Consider the following 19398-nt stretch of genomic DNA (forward strand, 5'->3'; position numbering starts at 1 on the left):
TTGATTAGTCTCTATGCATAAAATTATTAACATAAATATATAAACAAAGTGACAATGAAAGCAATATAGAATATTACTCTACAAACATATGAACCGATGTCAAATTTGACGTACTTGCTAATTTGCACAACATCAAGGGAATACATTCCAGTGGATGGATTGTACTGCCGTTGCTTCACATATCCAGAATCAATCACATACCTAGCACAAATAGAAAAGAGAAACAGCTGAGAAAATTTAAACAATAATAATATAATAAAGAGTAATATTGTGTGGCAGAAGTTTGATTTAATTTAACAGCAGCAAATTGTTCCTTCTAAGGATTCATACAAAATTACTAACAGTTACTAGTTTTTCACTTCAGGCAAGTGAAAATTCAAAATGCATAAAGAACCCAAGGAAATGGCGAAGCTCTAGTCAATTAAACAGCACTCCACAAATGTAAGAACAATAAAGAGTTTGCTCATATTAAGATTGTGTTTATAAAACTTGATGTTTCAAGATAATGAAGATTGAGACAAAGTCCATAATTAGGGGGCAGCTGGCAGCTAGGGAAGAAGAAAATTATGAGGGAATATACAAATTTAATGTATATGATACGAACCGGGTCAGATCAGATCGTACCATGAGGATATTAGGCTCGATAAATTGAGCTTATTTATCTCTTAATTGATTCATGTTTATGTAAGACCTTATGGCAAGTCTGGTTAAGTCGTATAAGCCATTAAGATAAGTTCAATTAAGTCATGTAAGCTACTAAAATAAGTTTAATTAAGTCATGTAAGCTTATAAGACAAATCTTAGTTCAAGTCGTTTAAGCTTTTACGACTAAGTCCGAGTAAGACGCATTGTACCTGACCTCTATATATAAAAAAGCTGGACTTTAAGAATCAGAACATCTAATTATTCAAGCATTAAGAATTAATTGAATTTAGGTATTTTTTTATTATCGCATTTATCGTCTTTATTTTCGTAGGAATAGATCATAATCGTAGAACCCTTCCAAGCACTTAAATTTTAGCCACCACCTTCCTCCAGCAACTAACTACTATACGACCGTCCACCACCACAGTTGGCCGCCTACCACCATTCGACGACCGTCGCAACGTCGGATATTTACTGTTTTGCTCCATTCTGACATTGCTCTATTATTTTAATAATATCTTTTTATTCAAATATTTGATTGACGTAAAACTAAAGTCATTAGAACCCTAACTCACAAGGCTGACACCGTCTAATTTTTTATGATTTATTACGTCCATATCGGTCCAGATCTGGTTCGTAACATAACCAATTGTTACGGAACAATGTCAAGGCCTGAAACGAGTCATTGATGGCAGTTTAGTTCTCCTTCGAGTTCTCCTTCAATTCAGCCGAAAGTTCTTTGAATAACGCCTTCGCCCATGTTGGTGGCTCGTCATTGGCGATTGTTGATTGTGCCGAGAAAACCTCCACAGGGATGGAGACGAGTTCTTGGTCTTCCATGGTTGGGATCTCTCCTGGGTTAGCTTTGGATGACCCATTCACCATTGTCCGAGGAACATCGACTCTGATACAAATTGTTACAAACCAGATCTGGTTTGTAACAGTATAGTAAATATAGGTCAGGACTTCCGAGTTCTAAAAACTCGATTCCACATTAGACCAATACTTTCTGTATAAAATCCCATAAGGCACTTATGTGATACAACTCAACATGTTTAGGTACTCTATATCAAGGATGAATGTGTCACAGGCACAAACCGTGCTAACCATCGATCGGCACGACACTGCAAGTGCCGCAGCAATTATCAGTTGTGCAGCAAAAGAGGGACAAAAAAAGATAAGGGATTACTCACCTTCACGCTTCAACGCTCGCCGTCGCTGCTCGTCGCTCATCGCTCGTCGAATCACCGTCGCCACTTGCTGCCACCTCGAGCTGGCGCCGCTAGCAGGTGCAAGCAAAGGAAGGTCGGGCGGCAGTGACGGCGAGCAGCGATCGGCAACAGCAAGCTCGACGATAAGGTTGATGGCGAGCGGAGAAATCGCTAGAAAGGTGTAGCACCCCTCGCCAGGTGTCATCGGTATGCCGTCGGCACGGCCATCGTTGCTCTATATACCCTATTGCCAAGATCCTTTTAATGGACAATGGTTAAGTTCGATCTACGAATGACAATTAACCAGTGAAGAAAAGGTACAATTCTAAATTCCCAGGATAAAGATGATTTGCTCATAACATTTAAAATTGGTTATATGGATCCTTCTTCTCCATTCATCTTTATTTAGTGGAACAACTTGTGTCAAATTAAACACTATCATACATTTTCTTACTAATTTGTCCCTATGTTGGTTTTGGCCTTCCCGTCCATCCCTCTTGAGGAACCTCCTATTTGAATGAAGTCACAACATCTTTACCGACGAATATGTGAAAATGAAATTGTTCAAAAAGCCTTGCAATACTTAATGTCAGAAATATTGTTCATAAAATCTAAAGTAAGATTAGGTAGGTTTTGGCAAAAGCAAACTTAATAGTTGTTAGAATGTAAAATATAAAAATCATCATTCTCTAACAGTTCAAACTTTAAGAGTAATTTGTGAGTTAACATAGTATCAAAACAGAGATCCTATATTCAAATCTTGATAGACCCAATGACCTATCTATAGTTTAAAATATAAAAATCTTCATATGTTTAAGTTAAATCCGCTTCTTTGACCTATTAGAATATTTTTAAGCCTAGGGAGACTACCAGAATATAAAAATGTTAAAACTACCATTCTCTAACAGCTTAAGCTTTTCAAGTAGTTAATAAATTAACACTATTAGGCCAATAAAATTTAATAAAGGCATAGTCATACTTTTATAGTCAATTTCTTTTTTTATTTTGCTTAGCTTTTCAAACAAACAGGTCTTAAGCAGATAAAGATTTATAAGTGTACTGTAAAGGAAGCAAGATTTTGACGATTCATATCACATGATTACATGAAAGAAAAAAACATATAAAAGACGTAACATATGTAAAGATAAAAGGGAAAAAAACAAAATGTTTGGAAAATTCAAAGTCAATTATAATTGCATATACTTGCTCCTTACACGACACCATCAACGGTCAGAGAAGTTTCAGCTATATTTGTGGCAACAATGAATCTCCTACAGTCTGGTGGTGCTTGAGAAAATACTCGCACCTATTTGAAAGAGAAAAGGCATGAGGCTACAGCCATAACATTATAAGATTATTCTACAAAAACAAAGACAAGCACCACAATTTACCAACTAATGCAATGAAAGTATGAAACAACATGCAATAGTTTAAATACTTTAACAGTTAATTTGATTAAACAAGAATTCATGTTCAAGATGACTAATAAAGAGAGAGAACAAACTATAGTACACCAAAAGGCAGCAATATCCTTAAATTACTACCAATGACATATGTGGGAAGACCAAATATTAATTGTGCAATTATACTGATATAATTTGCATTGCACATAGAAAAACTCTTCAAAATCTAGTCTATGTTCAGGACAGGCCAAAAGAGGGCTAATCTCCTACAACACTGGACAAATGCAACAGATTCTTAGAGTACCAGCAAGACAAACTGATGCTGCAAACATATAGTAAAACAACAAAACGGATCAGGTCTGTTTGAGATGCAAAGTAGGACAGTTGTGCCTTCCCAAACTGAACATTATTAAAGAGGTAACACCCGCATAACTAGTGATAATTATGCAATGGAAGTCTACGATGTTAAGATTAATATGCTAACAAACATGAATTATCTAACTTCATAATCCACTGGGTGAAATAGAACTAAATCACACATCAACTTGTTATCCATATTGACTCATTGAAGTACTTGTATTGATCAAAGAAACATATAAGATATAAACATATGATGAAAGTTAATGCTCATAATGTGAGCTATCAAATAGCAAATGAACTTTTCCTCACTTTCATAGCCATTAATAGATCTGAATCATAGATGCTCATAAAGATTTTATACAACTTGAACTTCTAAGTGCCTTAAGGATTATCTCTCATGAAATGAAAATACGAAACTATTTTATAGTAGATATTATGTTGAGTTATGTTTCTCTTACTATTAACTACACACAATAGTAAGTGTTTTTCTTCATAGAAGAGCAGAAAAGCTCTTACTTTACAGCATATACACAGTTAATCAACCCATTATTAGGGATTTACTCACAATAGCCTCACGTCCACTCTATACAGTGCTTGCTAGAGAGAATTAGGGGCAAGGAGGGTCAAGTTGCACAGCAATACTTCAAAGACACATAGATACAGGTGGATATGGTTGATACAGTGGTTTAAGACCTTTAAAATTAGATAGGCTATTCGACTTAGTAAGACACACTACTCACTAGTGACTGAAATGAAATGTTTATGTTAATCTGTCATCAATATATAAAAGAAACCAATGGTAGCTTCTAGTGACCTTTAAAATCAGATAATAATATTGACATGGGTAGCAGCAAAGTCTCAAAAATTTCTGCATCAGAGTACAATAATAGTTCAAAAGAATGATGTGAAACTTACTGTTCACTATAATAAGCATTGATGTTAAAAAGGGTTGTTTGGTTCAAGGAAGGCCGAGCCAGCATTGTTTGGTCCAAGGAAAGTCGTGCTAGTCGGTATGGCACGAGTCACGCGAGGTGCAAAACAAATTTTATTGATTTGAAATAAGTTCTATTGATCTAAAATGGATTCAATAGAGTGGTAAACCTAAAATATTCTATAGGGCCATTGTTTTTACATTTAATTAGATATTAGTTTTCATTATTAAACAATTATTAACTAATGATTGTATTCAATCATATTATGCAAAATTCTAAGTATCGGAATCAAGATCAAGATTGGTCATTCGAAAAAATAATACGTATCGGTAGTATTGACCATCCGTATCACCTATATTTTAAAATATATATTAAAATATAGAAAAATTCTAAAATTTTAGGAAAATAATAATAAGATAAATATATAAATTAATCATATATGAAATCTAAAAAATAAAAAATAAAAAATAAATATTATTTTCTCAATCTCTCTCTCCCCCTTTGTACCACTTACACTCTCTTTATTCCTCTCACACAAATAAAAAAAAATTCTACCCTCTCCCACTAACTCTCTCTTATTAACTCCTAGAAGAAAAATCTCACGACTCCCTAACTCCCTATTTCTCCCTCTCCGACTCCCTCCTCTCTCTCTCTCTCTCTTATTAAATTTCTCCCTAGTTATTAGTTTATTACTACTTCCCTTATAATAAGAAGTAACAAAGGGAAGGAACATGGCAGCTAAGGAGATGACAAGATCATCATATATAATTGCCATCGTGAGGTGCAAAATTGGAACTAGAATAAGTAGAGGTTCAAAGACCAAATAAGTGTGCTTAGCATGCACACTACAAATAATATGAGGAGTGTAATTACCTGCATCTCAGGTGGCAAAGAACCATGCAGTGGAAGGACTAGGGCATCCATACAAGAACCTTCCTCAAGATTTTGAACTCTTTCCTCCAATTTTGACACCATTTTGTCAATGTCATCCTGAAAGTAATGGTGACTTTTCGCTTTGAAACAAATAAGCTCGCAAAAAGTGGCTAAATGCCATTAAACAGTACAAGAAAAAGAGACAAACAAATTAGCCTCTATAGCATGATAACCTCAGTTATAAAGGATAAAGAATTTGCAACTTAAAAATTACCAACCTGTCCTGTCATAAATATTAAAATATCCCCTGCTGGTTCTTTTACATGGATGTCTGTTAAGAATGATACGACTAGTCAATGGGAAAGAAGAAAGTCTGAAGGCTTCAAATCATAAATAACCAACAATATTTCAATATTTTACCAAATGTTGAGCAACAACAAGTATATCTTAACATATGTTTTGCGGGCATACCCCAACACACACACACACGACAAAGAGAGTAGAAATATTCCCCCTAAGTTGCCGAGACAGGCTTAGATTCAATGTTGTCTATTCCAGTATGCTCTCAATATTCCTTCTATAAAAATCATGCATAATCGTGCACAGCGGAAGTATCTCACAAGTCATCTCTCTCCATACTTCACTTATAATAGGTATACTTGGTAAAGTTGATAATTGGTAAAATACTCGGCCAACCTTTTCTACATCAGTGTTAAATAACAACCTAATATGAACAGTTCAAGTAGCACGAATATGCAGGTAACCAGTAACTGTTTAAGTATCTACAATGATACGATAGATAGTCTTATAGGTACTCAAAACTAACTTTGGCATCATTTTACAACTTCAGCCAAACATTAGAACCATTAGTGCCAACAATATCTGGCCAGTGTCAATCCTATTAAGGGGATAAATTACAAAAATATTAAGTTCGTATCATACCAAGAGCAGTTTTGAGAGAAGATTCAAGAAAATTTGTAGGGCGTTCTCTGCTGTACAACTTTTGCACAGGAAATAAGGTCCCTGGTATATTCAGTATAGGGCATCCTGAGAAGAATTTTGACACCTTCACACCATCCAAGGTTGCAGAAGTAATGAGAACTTTTAAATTTGTAGCACGTGTCTTAATCAAACGTTTCATGAGACCCAAGAGTATATCACTGCCACAAAAAGACACGTAGAAACACACCAGCACCAATTAATAGATATATATATATATATTTGCAGATAGCAAATATAATACAAAGTACAAACTAACAGCTAAAATTATAGATAATGATAACTAACAAATATTCCAATCTACAATGTCTCTTTTGCACATAAAGCATGACTTAATTGATAAACTTGAAAGGCAAATGGCAATCTTCCACATATACAATGGTCTAATTGCAAGTAAAGGCTCTGTCTGCAAAAAAGTTGACATCAGTTTGCAGTTTGGTGCTGAAACACTTTCTAATAGAAGGTCCGCAAACATGGAAAAAAACTTAATTTAATAACTCAACTATGCTAGCTAAGTAAGCCAATTGAAACTATTGCAACCATCCTGAAGGAAAACAGTAGCAGAAGACTGACTTACTCTACCAGCTGGAGAGAACAAGGGGAAAATAACTACTTATCAGACTCTAAACAAGAGTTGCTTAATTAAGGTCAGAACTGCTTCACAGCTTCACTAGTTACTACAGAAAGTAGCTTATCACAACTTTTGCAGCTACTTGAGTTTGTTTGTTTGGTTTATTTCAGAGATTAACAAAAAGAATATTGGAGAAAAAATGTTTCAGGTTCGACTCATGAGATTATCAGGAAAAAAAATAAAGTACATAATTCAAGCGTTGGAAAAGGATAACCATATTTTTTTTCAGTTGCAATAACTATTCATAGTGAGAATATTTTAAAATTGAAAAAACTATAAACATCCTCTAGAATTTCAGATTCTGTCACCATGGACTAATCAAAGCTAAGCTTTATGCATCTACTATGGGTAGCCACAACCAAAAGGTGAATTTCCATACGTGTTGAGACTACGTTCATGAGCTTCATCCAAGATAATAACCGAATATTGATTCAATTCTGGATTTGATAGGCTCTCACGAAGAAGACAACCATCAGTCAGATACCTGAGGATTTCATGACACATAAGTTGCTTCAGAAATGTGATGCTACACATATTGTTAAATTATGATAAAATAAAAGTCTTACCAGAGACATAGAAATGAATGCTTACTTAATGCAAGTTTTATCTGAAGTTCGGTCTTCAAACCGAATGGCATAACCCACTTCCTCTCCGAGTGTAACACCAAGTTCATGTGCAACCCTCCTATGAACAAAGCGAAATGCTCAAGCAAACTCTATACATTTACAAACGTGATAAATTTAACATATCCGACAGCAAGTAAACCTATAAATTCATCTGCATAGTGTGTAATAGTCCATTGAATCAATTGTCCTTAAGTCAAGAAGACAGCAACAATACTTTCAGTGGATAATTTTCTTTTCCAAAAAAGTTTAAATTGCTTTTTATAACAGAACTGTTTTACTTTGTCAGTATTTTGCTTGTTAGCAGTTGTACTGATTCTAGGCGGTCTACTATCTGAATATCCGTAGCTCACATTTTATTTGTTCTACCATTTCAGTGCTTCATATTTCCACTAGCATATTTCAGCATGAGTTAATGTCAGTAAGGCTCACAATATGGAGGACAAGTACACACATACACATAAAGGACGAATATGGGGGAAAACAGTGAATGTAACCTTGGGTGGTGGACTGATATGGAATCCATCCAGCCTAAGCTTGTCATCCTTCTAGTGTTGCACTGGTATCTTCTTTTCATGAATATTTTCCAAACAATAGCCCACCAGTGCTCAAGTATTGGTTTCCAAGTATGCACTTAAATACTGCAACATCACAAACTTAGATCTCGACAGGCTAAAAGCAAAGCTCTTCCTGATAGGTCATAGGTTGCAGAACATTCTTCCTGCCACTAAAGAGGTTGCAACGTTTCACAAAAGGTAGTAAAGTTCTAGAAAGGCTAGGCAATTGGATATGTCAGATTAACCGTTTCCAAAGAGGCTTTTCGCAAGCTAACGATCCAATAGACTTCGTGCGTAACAAACATAACTAAAATCTCAACTTATTTTCTGCACCACAAAAATCAAAATGCTGCTTTGAAACCTGAAAGTATGACATTGTGGAAGCTCAGGTACTCCATATAAAATCTAAGCATTTCAAAACACAATCTTTATTATCTACTTCTTCATCGTCCTCCTACTACTCTTCAAATATCAAACAAATTTCTCAGTAGAATCAAAATTGAAAACTTTCATCAGATGAGGTTTCACCTCGAAACAGAGACGGCGGCGACTCTTCGAGGCTGGGTGACGGCGATGATACCGGAACGGGTATAGCCTCTCCGGTGCAAGATTTGGGACAGCTGTGTGCTCTTCCCGGAGCCCGTCTCCCCAATGATGACGACCACCGGATTCGCCTCCACCGTCTCCGCTATCTTATCCTCGAATTCTAAGACGGGGAGAGTCGCCATGGGAGGAGAAAGACGAGATGGTTGGATTCAAGTAGAGACTAGGGTTTTAAATTTCTTTTTTCCCGGTGAAGAATGTCGAGAGGCTATTATCGCCGACTCGCAACGCTTTCTCCTTTTGCCTTTTTTTTTAACCTTTTTATTTCTTCCTTTTTTCTCCTGTCACTAGTCTTATATAAGTTTATTACATTACGGCTCCCTGTGACACTCAAAATTCTCATTTGTATTTTATTTAAGTCTTTATATATGGGCAAAAGATAAATTAGTTAATTATGTGTTAAGATTACGATTTTTAAATATTTTATCTAGATATTTAGGAGACTAGAGAGAAGACTAAGCTTTTAAATACCTCTAAGTAGATAAAGTCACAAGTGAGATTTTGATTTCCCCCAAAATCAACAAAATTAGTTAGTAATTATCTGTTTAATAATAAAGTAGTGGATAAGTATTAATCTTGTTTATTTACCGTACGGTCTCTTGAATCTAACTTCACATATCACTTCTATTTAGACCAAATTTTTAATAAAACATGATATATTGCTCCATATCTGTAACAACCCAAACCCAAAAAATAAAAAAATAAAAATAAATAAAATAATAATAATAATAAATTGGGCACGACACGATCGGCCACACTGTGGCCGGCCTCGTGCCCATACAAGCTGCATGCGCAGCTTGCGTGGTGGGGGCGCCACGCGCCCGCTGCCGCTACCGCACCCAACGGCCGCGGCCACCGGCGCGGCGTGTGCCCGGCGCGCCGCAACCCCCCCTCCACCGCCTCCTCTCTCTCTCTCTCTCTCTCTCTCTCGCCCGAGCTCGGGCTCGTCGGAGCCGAGTTGTCGGCGAGAGGCCGGCCGGTGCCCTCCCTGCCGGCCCGAGTCCTCAAGCTCCTCCCTCACCTCCTCTCTTTCTTCTTTTCCTCTTCTCTTCTTCTTTTCTTCTTCTTCTTTCTTCTTATTTCTTATTTCTTATTTCTTCTTCCTTTCTCCTTTCTTTCTTTCCCTCAGCTGCCCTTCTCTCTTCTTCTTCTTCTTCTTCTTCTTCTTCTTCTTCTTCTTCTTCTTCTGCTGCTGCTTTCTTTCTTTTTCTTCTTCCTCCTTTCTACTCTGGGCTCGGCCCAGCACTAGTGACATTGTTTTATTATCTACTTTATTTTATATTTATTTATTTATTTAATTAGGTATTACTTCCTTAATTAATGTAGATAAATTATTTAGACATTAATTATTTTAATAATAATATATATTCTTCAACATGATGATTATTAATTATAATTAGTATAATTTATGATTAACTAGGTTATAAAATATTATGCATAAATATAAATAATACTTATTTTGATGTAACTATGTATTTATATTTCTATTAGATTAATAAATAGTGTTGTAAATTATAATTATTAGATTTATGTAGTGATATTCATAATATATGCAATTTCTATAATCTTAACAATTTATTATATACTATTATGTGTAGAATAAGATACTAGTCTTATTAATTAATTAATTATTTTACATAATTAAGTAAATACTATATAACTTCTAATTAATCAAAATAGACTAAGAAATATAAATTTATTATAAATAGATCTTATCTATACTTATATCCCATTTATAATTGTTTAGCTTTTACATTATAATTATATATTTAGAATATTAAATAAAAAGAAACGAACCTTTTTCCGTATATTATAACTAGCATTTTATAATAATAGTATGTCATAATATTTGAATAGTACCTATAATGTGAATCTAGTTATGTGCTAAGTAAAAGAAGTGTTTTTAAACTAAATAAATATTTATATTCTATTTGAACTAATTTTAATTGGATAAACGACTAACTAATATTACTTTAATATTTTCAGATCTCAAACCCCCTTATTTGAGACCCCGAGGATCTCACCAGCGTCGAGTGGCGGTTGATTGATGGACCCGAGGGATACGTGTGTTGAGTCTTCTGATAAGATGTAAGTAGTCTTATCCCCTAGACGCCTTTCTCAAATTAGGTTATAGTATATATGATGTACATGCATGTCTTGACCTCCAGCATGATTATATGATTTTATCTAGATATGATTACAGTCAAGCATATTTTATCATGCATTTGATTATGCTGATCTAGGATATGAGTACATTGGTGATATATATAAAGATGATTAGAGATGATTCTATTGTTATGATTATATACCGAGTTGATCTGTAGCATAAGTATGCATGTAATAGATTAGTATGAGTATGCATGTGTTGACGATATAGTCGGAGACTACATTGCATCATTTTCTCTTGATTCCTATTCCACCTAAATTCCTATTATGCATTGACTTGCTATCATACTGAATATATACATATGATCTGTCATTTAGAAGGAAAACATGAAATGTGATTGATAGGATAGTTGATAGAAAGCGTGAGGATACTCGAGTGGGCGTGAGGGTTAGGACGCGCTTGGTGGATGATTGATCGTTCGATATAGTCGTGATCCTGTTGGCCTTACGTCTAAGGTCATTAGTTTGTGTGCGCAGCAGACATTCGGACACATGCCGTTCGCTAGGGCATATGTGGCGAGTTATCCTCACGAGGTTTTTATCAACTATGTGGGTGCCCGGTCTAGATGGATGTTGATACCCTTAGCGGATGACAAGGTATGATTATATTTGAGATAATCCTTGCGGATGGCAGACTATGCTATGAGCCTTCAAGCATGATGTTGAGACCGGGTACCGGGTATTGACTGTGCACAGTGGTCTAGTATGATGATATTATACCGAGATGTCAGTGATGATTGATGATTGTGATGTTGAGAAATGCATATGATTTCATTATTATTTGGTTACCTGATTATCGAGTGATCAATATGCATTATATATGGTTGTATTTGATATCATAGCATGGTCATGGTCGGCATGCATCATGTGTCATATTTGAGAGAGAGAGTTATGATGATGATATGACATGGAGATTTATTTATACATTGTCGAGGATTATATATTCTATCAGTTATGACATGACATGTTATCTATTTTTCATTTATGTATTATTGAGGAACATTCATATACTCATTCATGACATGATGCTCTTTCTGATTCATATTATTCAGTACATGATTTACTCTCTGTTTGACATCACTGATTCGAGTTAAGATTTATTCACTAAGCCTTTTGCTCATGACTCTCTTTATTTCTTTTCTAACCCCCTCAGATATGTGGTATGTGATAGCGACTTGAAATATCTTGAGAAGATATTTTAGAGCGATGATGAAGTGAACTATAGATGCGAGACGGGGTATAGATGATAGTTTATATAGGAATTGAGTTGTACCGGTATTTGATATTTATACTCTGTTGTATTAGACGATAAATTGTATAATACATGTCGAATTATAGTGTACTCTTATATTAGTCGTTTTAGTTGTATCTTGATGGTTTGTTGTAGTCTGTGTGGGTCCCCAGATTATGTAATGGTTTAATGTATATTATTATGGACAGGTTTATTTGGTTAATAATATGATTTAATTGGTGATGGGTTATGTGATCATGGATATGCTAGCAGGTAGTATTTGATAATATTATTATTGTATGTGTACAAGAGAGTATCTGTGCGTGACGGGCCCCGCCCGTCCTGTCGCGTGCGCCGCGCGTGCCGTGTGGGCGCGTGGGCGTGCATGTGTCCGTGCCGGGCGGGGGCGTTACAATATCACTTCCATCTTAATAACTATTATTAAGCCCTTTCTTGAGAAATTTTGCTTAAAAAATTAATTAACTAATTAGATGGATAAACATGCCCTTAATTTTTTTTTTCTTCCCCTCAAGGATAACAGATAAAGAGAGGGTTATGCATTACCAAATTTGAAGAATATTAATGCAAGTTTTACATAGATAAAATATTTTGCAGATAATAGAGACTTCAGTTTTGCACTCCCGATTCTTTCGGCTTGCCCAAAAGGAGGCTCAATAGCTCAAATTTGCCCATACATGGAAGTTTTATAATCCAATATAGACTCCCGTTAACTTGTAGAATAAAGTTGGAATAAATATAAGACATAAGTAATATAATTTTTAACACCAGGAGAAGCAGAGAGAGAGAGAGATAACTTTTAACACCAGAACAAGGAGAGAGATAACAAGGAGAGAGATAATTTTTAACACGGGAAGAAGAAGAGAGAGATAATACTAGTATAAGTTATTATAAAATTTAGCTCAATACTGGTATAAGATATAACAATTATATTTGATATGATATACAAGTTGATATTAAAATAATAAATATATATCAGGAATTGGTGATGTTTAAACCCAATTATAAAAACACCCTTAGTTATATACTATATAGCAAATAATATGAGGCCTTTCTACTACAGACTTCCTGCATTGTGCGGGTTATAACCTCGCACTCAGGTATGCAAGGTATTATTCTATAATATTATGTGGGGTTATAACCTTGCACTCCTATTATTGTGCGGGTTATAACCTCACACTAGCATAGTCATTATATTTAATCGTGCATATTTTATTATAAAAATAATATTTTAAATATTATTATATTTTATAGTTAAAAATAATAAAATTTTATTTTACATGGAACATATATTTATTAATAATCTTTGCAAAATGAGATTATTAATAATATTAAAATATTTACACTTTCATATGTTTTATTTTAGCTTAAAATATGAGATTATTAATAATACTATATTAAATTTTCCCAAATTTATAATTTTATTTTTTTTTTAAATTTAATTTGGTTAATACGTGATTTAAGTAGTAAGTATATTATTTTATATATGAGTCAATATTTAATTCAATAAAATAGTAGTTTATTAATAATTATATTTTTAATAGAAATGATTCTATCAATTATTTTAACAATAATATAATTTAAAAAATTACTATATCAATATTTATATATAATTAAAAAATAAATGTGCAATGCAATACAATGATAGAAAATAGATATATAATATAATGTAATCTTAGTTATACTATGAAGATAAATATGCAATGCTTAGAATGCAAAACTATAATGCTAGAGAGATAAGTATATAATATAATGCAATGCTAAGAAGATAAATATGCAATACTTGAATTCAATTTGACCATATTTTAATTTTCTAAAATATTAGTTTATTAATATTTATCCTTTTTTACAATTAATCATACATATGTTATAGTCAAATTTTTATTATTATTATAAATATTTATAAAATTATAATGATTATATTTTATAGTATTATAAATATAATAAATATTTAATAATAGTTTAAAATATTTTAAATCTTATTTTATTTTATAATATTTAAAATATTACCATATTTTGTAATAAAATAATAAAAAAATTTATTTACATGGAACATATATTTTGAATAATCATTCCAAAATGAAATTATTAATTATATTAAACTATTTACACTTTTATATTTTTATTTTAGATTAAATCATGAGATTACTAATAATATTATATCTTTTTCCAAAATTTCTTATTTTATTATTTTTTAAAAAGGTTAATATAGTTCACTCATAGTAAATATACTATTTATCATGATTTAATATTTAACTTGATAAAATATTAGTTTGGTTAATATTATATTTTTGATGTTATTAATACATAGAAAATTATTTTAATAAGAAGATAATTTATAAAAAAAAGTATTATATCAAGTAAATACTATATCATTAAGAATTTTATAATATTTCTATTTATATTTAAGTATATAAAATAAAAAATAATATTTAATAATAATACCTTTAAAAACGTGCTTAATTTAATGAAATATTAAATTATTAATATTTTATGCTGTTTAAATTAAATTTTATTTATTTAGTATAAAATAAAAGAATATGATAAGAGATAGAGAGTAGAGAGGGTTATAAATTATAATAAAATGTTAATAAGATATTTGAATGAGAGAAGAGATGAGAGAAGAGATGAGTAATGAATTATGATAAAATGTTTGAAAGAGATAATATATGAGTGATAAATTATAATAAAATATTTTAAGAGAGGTTGTAATCAAATCAAGGGTAATTGATAATTGGGTTAGTATGTGGTATAAAATATAATTTTGATAAATAATATTTTTATTATAATGTTTAGCGGTTATTTCGAAATAAGTGGTTGGAACAAGTGATTGTATTATGGAATAAGGACTTTTGTTATTCTTGAAATGAACGAGGGTCCTTAGTGAGTAGGTATGCTGTCTTTCCTGTCCAGGATCACATATAAGCATTTACTTAATCCAAATATATAACATTATTTGTTTTTCCTATCCTGCCTGATTATTGAGTACATCAGCAGACTACAGAACCTGGCAATGCACTTAAATGAAAATATAGCTCTTGAAATGCTTATAAATTCAGGATCTCAGCTACCAAGTGATGACCCGGTAATGCCAATATTTTGTGAGAAATTTATACAATATTTCCCTCAATCACTAGAATTTTTTCAGCAAACTTGAATACAGTACAGTTTCTGTGATCTAATAGTGTGCATGCATCTCCACATCTAAATGCTGCAGATGCAGTTCATGGCCAGTATATTACATAAAATATGGAAAAGTCATCTATGATCTCAAGCTAACAACAAGTAAACATCCCCAGTAGGGTTGAAGATTTACAACCTACTCTGGTGCGAGAAGTAGTTCCTCCTGATCTTCATCATTGCACCTCCATTGAGAACTCTTTCATATGTTGATTTTAGATGCAGTATGTAGTATATTACAATCTGATAACTGATTCTACTATCACCGAGAAAGTCTCCGAACTTTGATGTCAGCATTTGATAGGACACATTCACATTTAACATTTACCCATCTTCCTCTCAAGTATGTCCTCAAACTTACTGTCTGAGACAGACAGAACCTGGTTCAAGATGAGGCTCACTCCGCATTCTCTCACTCTATTGTATCTAGGTTTTATCCTCGCCTCTAAGCTGTAGCCAAAATAATGAGGGAATTTGACTAGCTCAGATTTTGGATATTCCATAGTCAAGAAGAAGTTCCATTTTGGTATCAAGTTATCTGCCAAGCTGAAAGTATAAAGAGCTCCATATCTATGAACCATGGTACCAACATCCTTGATGCTGTAACCCCTCTCAAGAAAAAACTCAGTAACCGGCTTCAGGCTTGCTTCAATACTTAGACCAAACGTCTGTGGACACTTTTGAATAAGAGCAGTAACATTGATTCCCATGGACTCAAAGTATTCAGCTGTAGGCCTGAGATTATCATCTACGCTATAACTTATGATATGTGGACAGCGGGTTAAAATCTTCCCAATGTTCTTTTCTGGAACACCCAGCTCAGAGAGGTAATCTGTAGATGCCTTGACCTTCTGTCTACTGTAAGTGAGCAATGCAGGAAACCGGTATATTACCTTTGCCCACTGGCTCTTATCCACACCCATGTTCTCTAAATAAGTCATCATAGGTTTTAGATTGTCAGAGAAGCTGATGCCACATAATTGCGGCCTTTTATTAAGGATAGTTGGAATATCAGATGGCGGCACCCCCAGTTCAAGGAGAAGCTCCACCACTGGTTTGATTTTGCGATCTAAATTGTAGTAAGCAAAGGACGGGAATCTGCGGGCTATACCCTTGATCTGGTCAAGGTCCATGCCAAGGTCCATTAGGTAGAGAACTTGCTCAGGTAGGAGACCTTCAGAGTTTCGTTGACTGACTCGAGCAATGGCTCTTTCTTTCTTGGAGATTGGGCTGGTTACAACAATAGGAGGAGGAGCAGCTCTTTCAGTTCCTGGAGGGTTTGGAAAGTTCTCCACCACATCTGCTAAAAGGTCTCCATGTTCTTCAAGAAGGGCTTCTAGATATGGAGCAAGTGCACTTCTGATTTCAAGAGTGGTAAGCTCTCTTCCTGTAAAAGGAAAGCATGAGCATGTTAGCAGGGGCTTTGATAATGTTGACACCAAGATGCTAAATAAATAAATAATGCATATGTTTGAAATCGAACCTACTAGATATCGAGATTTATGCTTTATATGGAGCTTTGAGATGAGGTAGTCAATAAAGCTATCTGATTTGTTAATAGTCCTTGAGGCCACTGCATTACTCAAACCCTGTTTTCGCAAGAACAATGATAGTACAGCTTTAGCCTCCTCTCTCTCTGCTGCCAACATGCATGAAGGGATTGTTGTAAAGTTGCGAGAATTAGCAGCTCCAGGCTCATCTGTAACTGCATCTGCATATGGTTATATGAGATTTCTGAAGAGGGAAGAAAACAACTCAATACTGACAAATAGCAAAGTAGATAAATACGAGAAAGAGATTCAGGCAATCTTACATGTTCTTGCTTTGCACACAAAAATTTGATGGGAAATTTTATTTAGGTAAAGCCTGATATTAGTACAAAGAAAAACACATGTTAGAACCAATCAAACCTATACATGCAACAAAATTATATAACATCAGCACATCAATTGTGAAATTCTTCGTAGAAGATTCAGTTACTGTCTTAGCTGAATAACTAAAACTGCTATAAATCATGAGCTTTAATGATTTCATATTTTGGCCATATACCATATTTTCAACTTGCTAATCTGTTGGTAGCATAAACAAAACAAGAACAGAAAACCATAAAATAAAGCATATTATATATTGCAGCTATCACTGCTGCCAATGAGGGTCCTCATCCGCATCATAAGAGTAATGCCAACAAAAAGGACACAACATTAGCCTGAAGCTGCAAATGCTTTGGCACACTCAGGAAATATAGCTGGTCATCTAACACTGGAGAGAACCTAGTAGAAAATCCGAGATCAATAACCTGTCTCACGGATCACTTTGTTGGTTTATAGATTTTATTTCATCTCGCTGGATGAGAAAGTGGACACCCAAAAAGGGGAAAAGAAATCAAGAAACAAATAGAAAAGAACAAAAAATTATGATGGAACAATTCCAAAGGTCAAAAAAATAAGAAAATTATCATAACAAAGATATCACATTACCACCTCCACGGTGAGAGATTGACAATTTAGTGAGCCATGGCACATCTATACAAATTGTCCTCCTAAATCCTTGATGCCAACCAATGCATAGGACATCATATTCATTGAAAAGGTGCATGTCCCTATAATATGGACAATCAACCAATAACAAGAACCCAAATGGTTGATAAAGAAAGGAAAATTTGTGAGTTTAAGTGGAACATTGTAAGTAAAAAAAGAGGTGGAGCATTGTTGATTAAATTGATTCATTCCTCTAATAGTTAAACAAATTATTGACTCTTGGAGAGTAGGATTGGTGCCTCCAAAGTACTTTTGGTATATTCTAGCCTCCCTGTTCTTGGTAACACATTCGGAAAGAGCAACTTGACTTACCTCCAACATAATCAACGACTTCAAAATGGAACCTTTTGATTCTTTAGCAAGTATATGATCACTAAGATCGAGCTTTCAGCCAACAAAGTTAAATGGGGCATTAATAAAACAATAATTATTTCTTTTCTTCAATCCTGATTTTGAAAATGGGACACCCAAACAAAACTCAAACCACTCCAAGACCGGTGAAAAGTTTAGTTTTTTATTCCAAATTTCCCAGGAATTATGCTACGAAAGTCAGAAGTAGAAGCGAAGGAGGAGAGGAGATTGGACACGGCGACGAACCTGGAGATGGCGACGGATCTCGGAGGGACGAAGAGCCAATTCAGGGAATCCGGAGGAGGGATTCGAGCTCCGGCTAAAGGAGCGGAAGCAGGTCGAGCGCTCATGGGTGGAGAACGGGGGAGTTGGCTTTGAGTAGGTCTAAGTGTGTGAAGAAGCTAGTGGTGTTATCACTGCTCTCCTTTTTGGGGGGAGAGTATCTCGGTATCCTATCAGGATTCGTGGAGGAAGAGCGTTAGATTGCTCCGAGTTATCTAGCCAGGTGATATTTTTGTTCCATAAAAAAAAAAAAAAACGTTAAACATATTTTCAACTTCTCTTCGGGTAACTTACAGCAAAAAGATTTTTAATTTTTTTAATTGGCATAAATAGTCCCTTTCATTTATAGAATTATAAATTTAGATTTTTTTTATTGATTTAGACTAATTTATTTTTTTAATCTTAATACACATATTTTTTGAAATTAAAATTTAGTTTTTTGCATAAACGATACGTATAAATTACATAAGTTATGCGTGATATTTTTAAAATCTCGATGCACACATTGTTAAATATTACGGTATATATTTTATATAGGCGATACGTATATATTACATAGGTGATGCGTGATATTTTTTTTTGAAATTAGAACATATTTTTTATATAGGCGATGCGTATAAATTACATAGTTAGAATGTGACAATATTTTTTGCTGCAAATTGCCACTTCCTCTACTTATATACATTTTTTTATACTAAATCAGTCAAAAACTCAAAATAAGAGATTAAGTGTTAAACTATTCATCTAACTTAACATAATCTACTCAAATTACTAAAATACCCCTTTATGTCAGATT

The 19398-nt window shown here is 33.8% G+C and overlaps 2 protein-coding genes across 7 annotated transcripts in view; both read right to left on the minus strand.

Annotated features, from left to right (window-relative positions):
- The window catches only part of LOC140801698 (probable pre-mRNA-splicing factor ATP-dependent RNA helicase DEAH4), a 26406-nt gene extending 17297 nt beyond the window's left edge, over positions 1 to 9109 (minus strand). For 4 of the 5 annotated variants that reach the window (XM_073156932.1, XM_073156934.1, XM_073156933.1 and 1 more), the window contains exons 1-8: positions 8763 to 9109; positions 7646 to 7738; positions 7434 to 7538; positions 6367 to 6584; positions 5703 to 5755; positions 5425 to 5541; positions 3071 to 3162; positions 115 to 201 (exon numbers count right to left, since the gene is read on the minus strand). In XM_073156932.1, the coding sequence (XP_073013033.1) occupies positions 115 to 201; positions 3071 to 3162; positions 5425 to 5541; positions 5703 to 5755; positions 6367 to 6584; positions 7434 to 7538; positions 7646 to 7738; positions 8763 to 8962 (965 nt within the window). In that variant the 5' untranslated portion in view covers positions 8963 to 9109. The remainder of the gene's footprint in view (positions 1 to 114; positions 202 to 3070; positions 3163 to 5424; positions 5542 to 5702; positions 5756 to 6366; positions 6585 to 7433; positions 7539 to 7645; positions 7739 to 8762) is intronic. The other variant, XM_073156935.1, reaches the window with a different exon arrangement.
- A 6263-nt stretch (positions 9110 to 15372) lies between these two features.
- LOC140801554 (transcription termination factor MTERF5, chloroplastic) lies at positions 15373 to 18798 on the minus strand. 2 transcript variants are annotated; one of them, XM_073156709.1, is made up of 4 exons: positions 18567 to 18798; positions 17246 to 17298; positions 16916 to 17137; positions 15373 to 16819 (listed from the first exon to the last, which is right to left on the minus strand). In XM_073156709.1, the coding sequence occupies exons 1-4, from the start codon at positions 18668 to 18670 to the stop codon at positions 15750 to 15752; spliced, it is 1449 nt and encodes a 482-aa protein (XP_073012810.1). In that variant the 5' UTR covers positions 18671 to 18798; the 3' UTR covers positions 15373 to 15749. The 2 variants fall into 2 exon arrangements, with proteins under 2 accessions (XP_073012810.1, XP_073012809.1); XM_073156708.1 differs by having other exon boundaries at positions 16916 to 17143; positions 18567 to 18797.
- Between the last annotated feature and the right edge of the window lie 600 nt (positions 18799 to 19398).

This window comes from Typha latifolia, chromosome 15 (genome assembly GCF_019914945.1).
Source record: "Typha latifolia isolate L0001 chromosome 15, TyphaL0001v2, whole genome shotgun sequence".
Classification (NCBI taxonomy): Eukaryota; Viridiplantae; Streptophyta; class Magnoliopsida; order Poales; family Typhaceae; genus Typha; species Typha latifolia.

Coding starts and splice junctions, on each gene's coding strand:
- LOC140801554 (XM_073156708.1), bottom strand. CDS start 18,670: ATGAGCGCTCGACCTGCTTCCGCTCCTTTAGCCGGAGCTCGAATCCCT. Junction 17,144..17,245: donor TGTGTGCAAAGCAAGAACAT/GTAAGATTGCCT, acceptor AACCATATGCAG/ATGCAGTTACAGATGAGCCT. Junction 16,820..16,915: donor TAAATCTCGATATCTAGTAG/GTTCGATTTCAA, acceptor TTCCTTTTACAG/GAAGAGAGCTTACCACTCTT.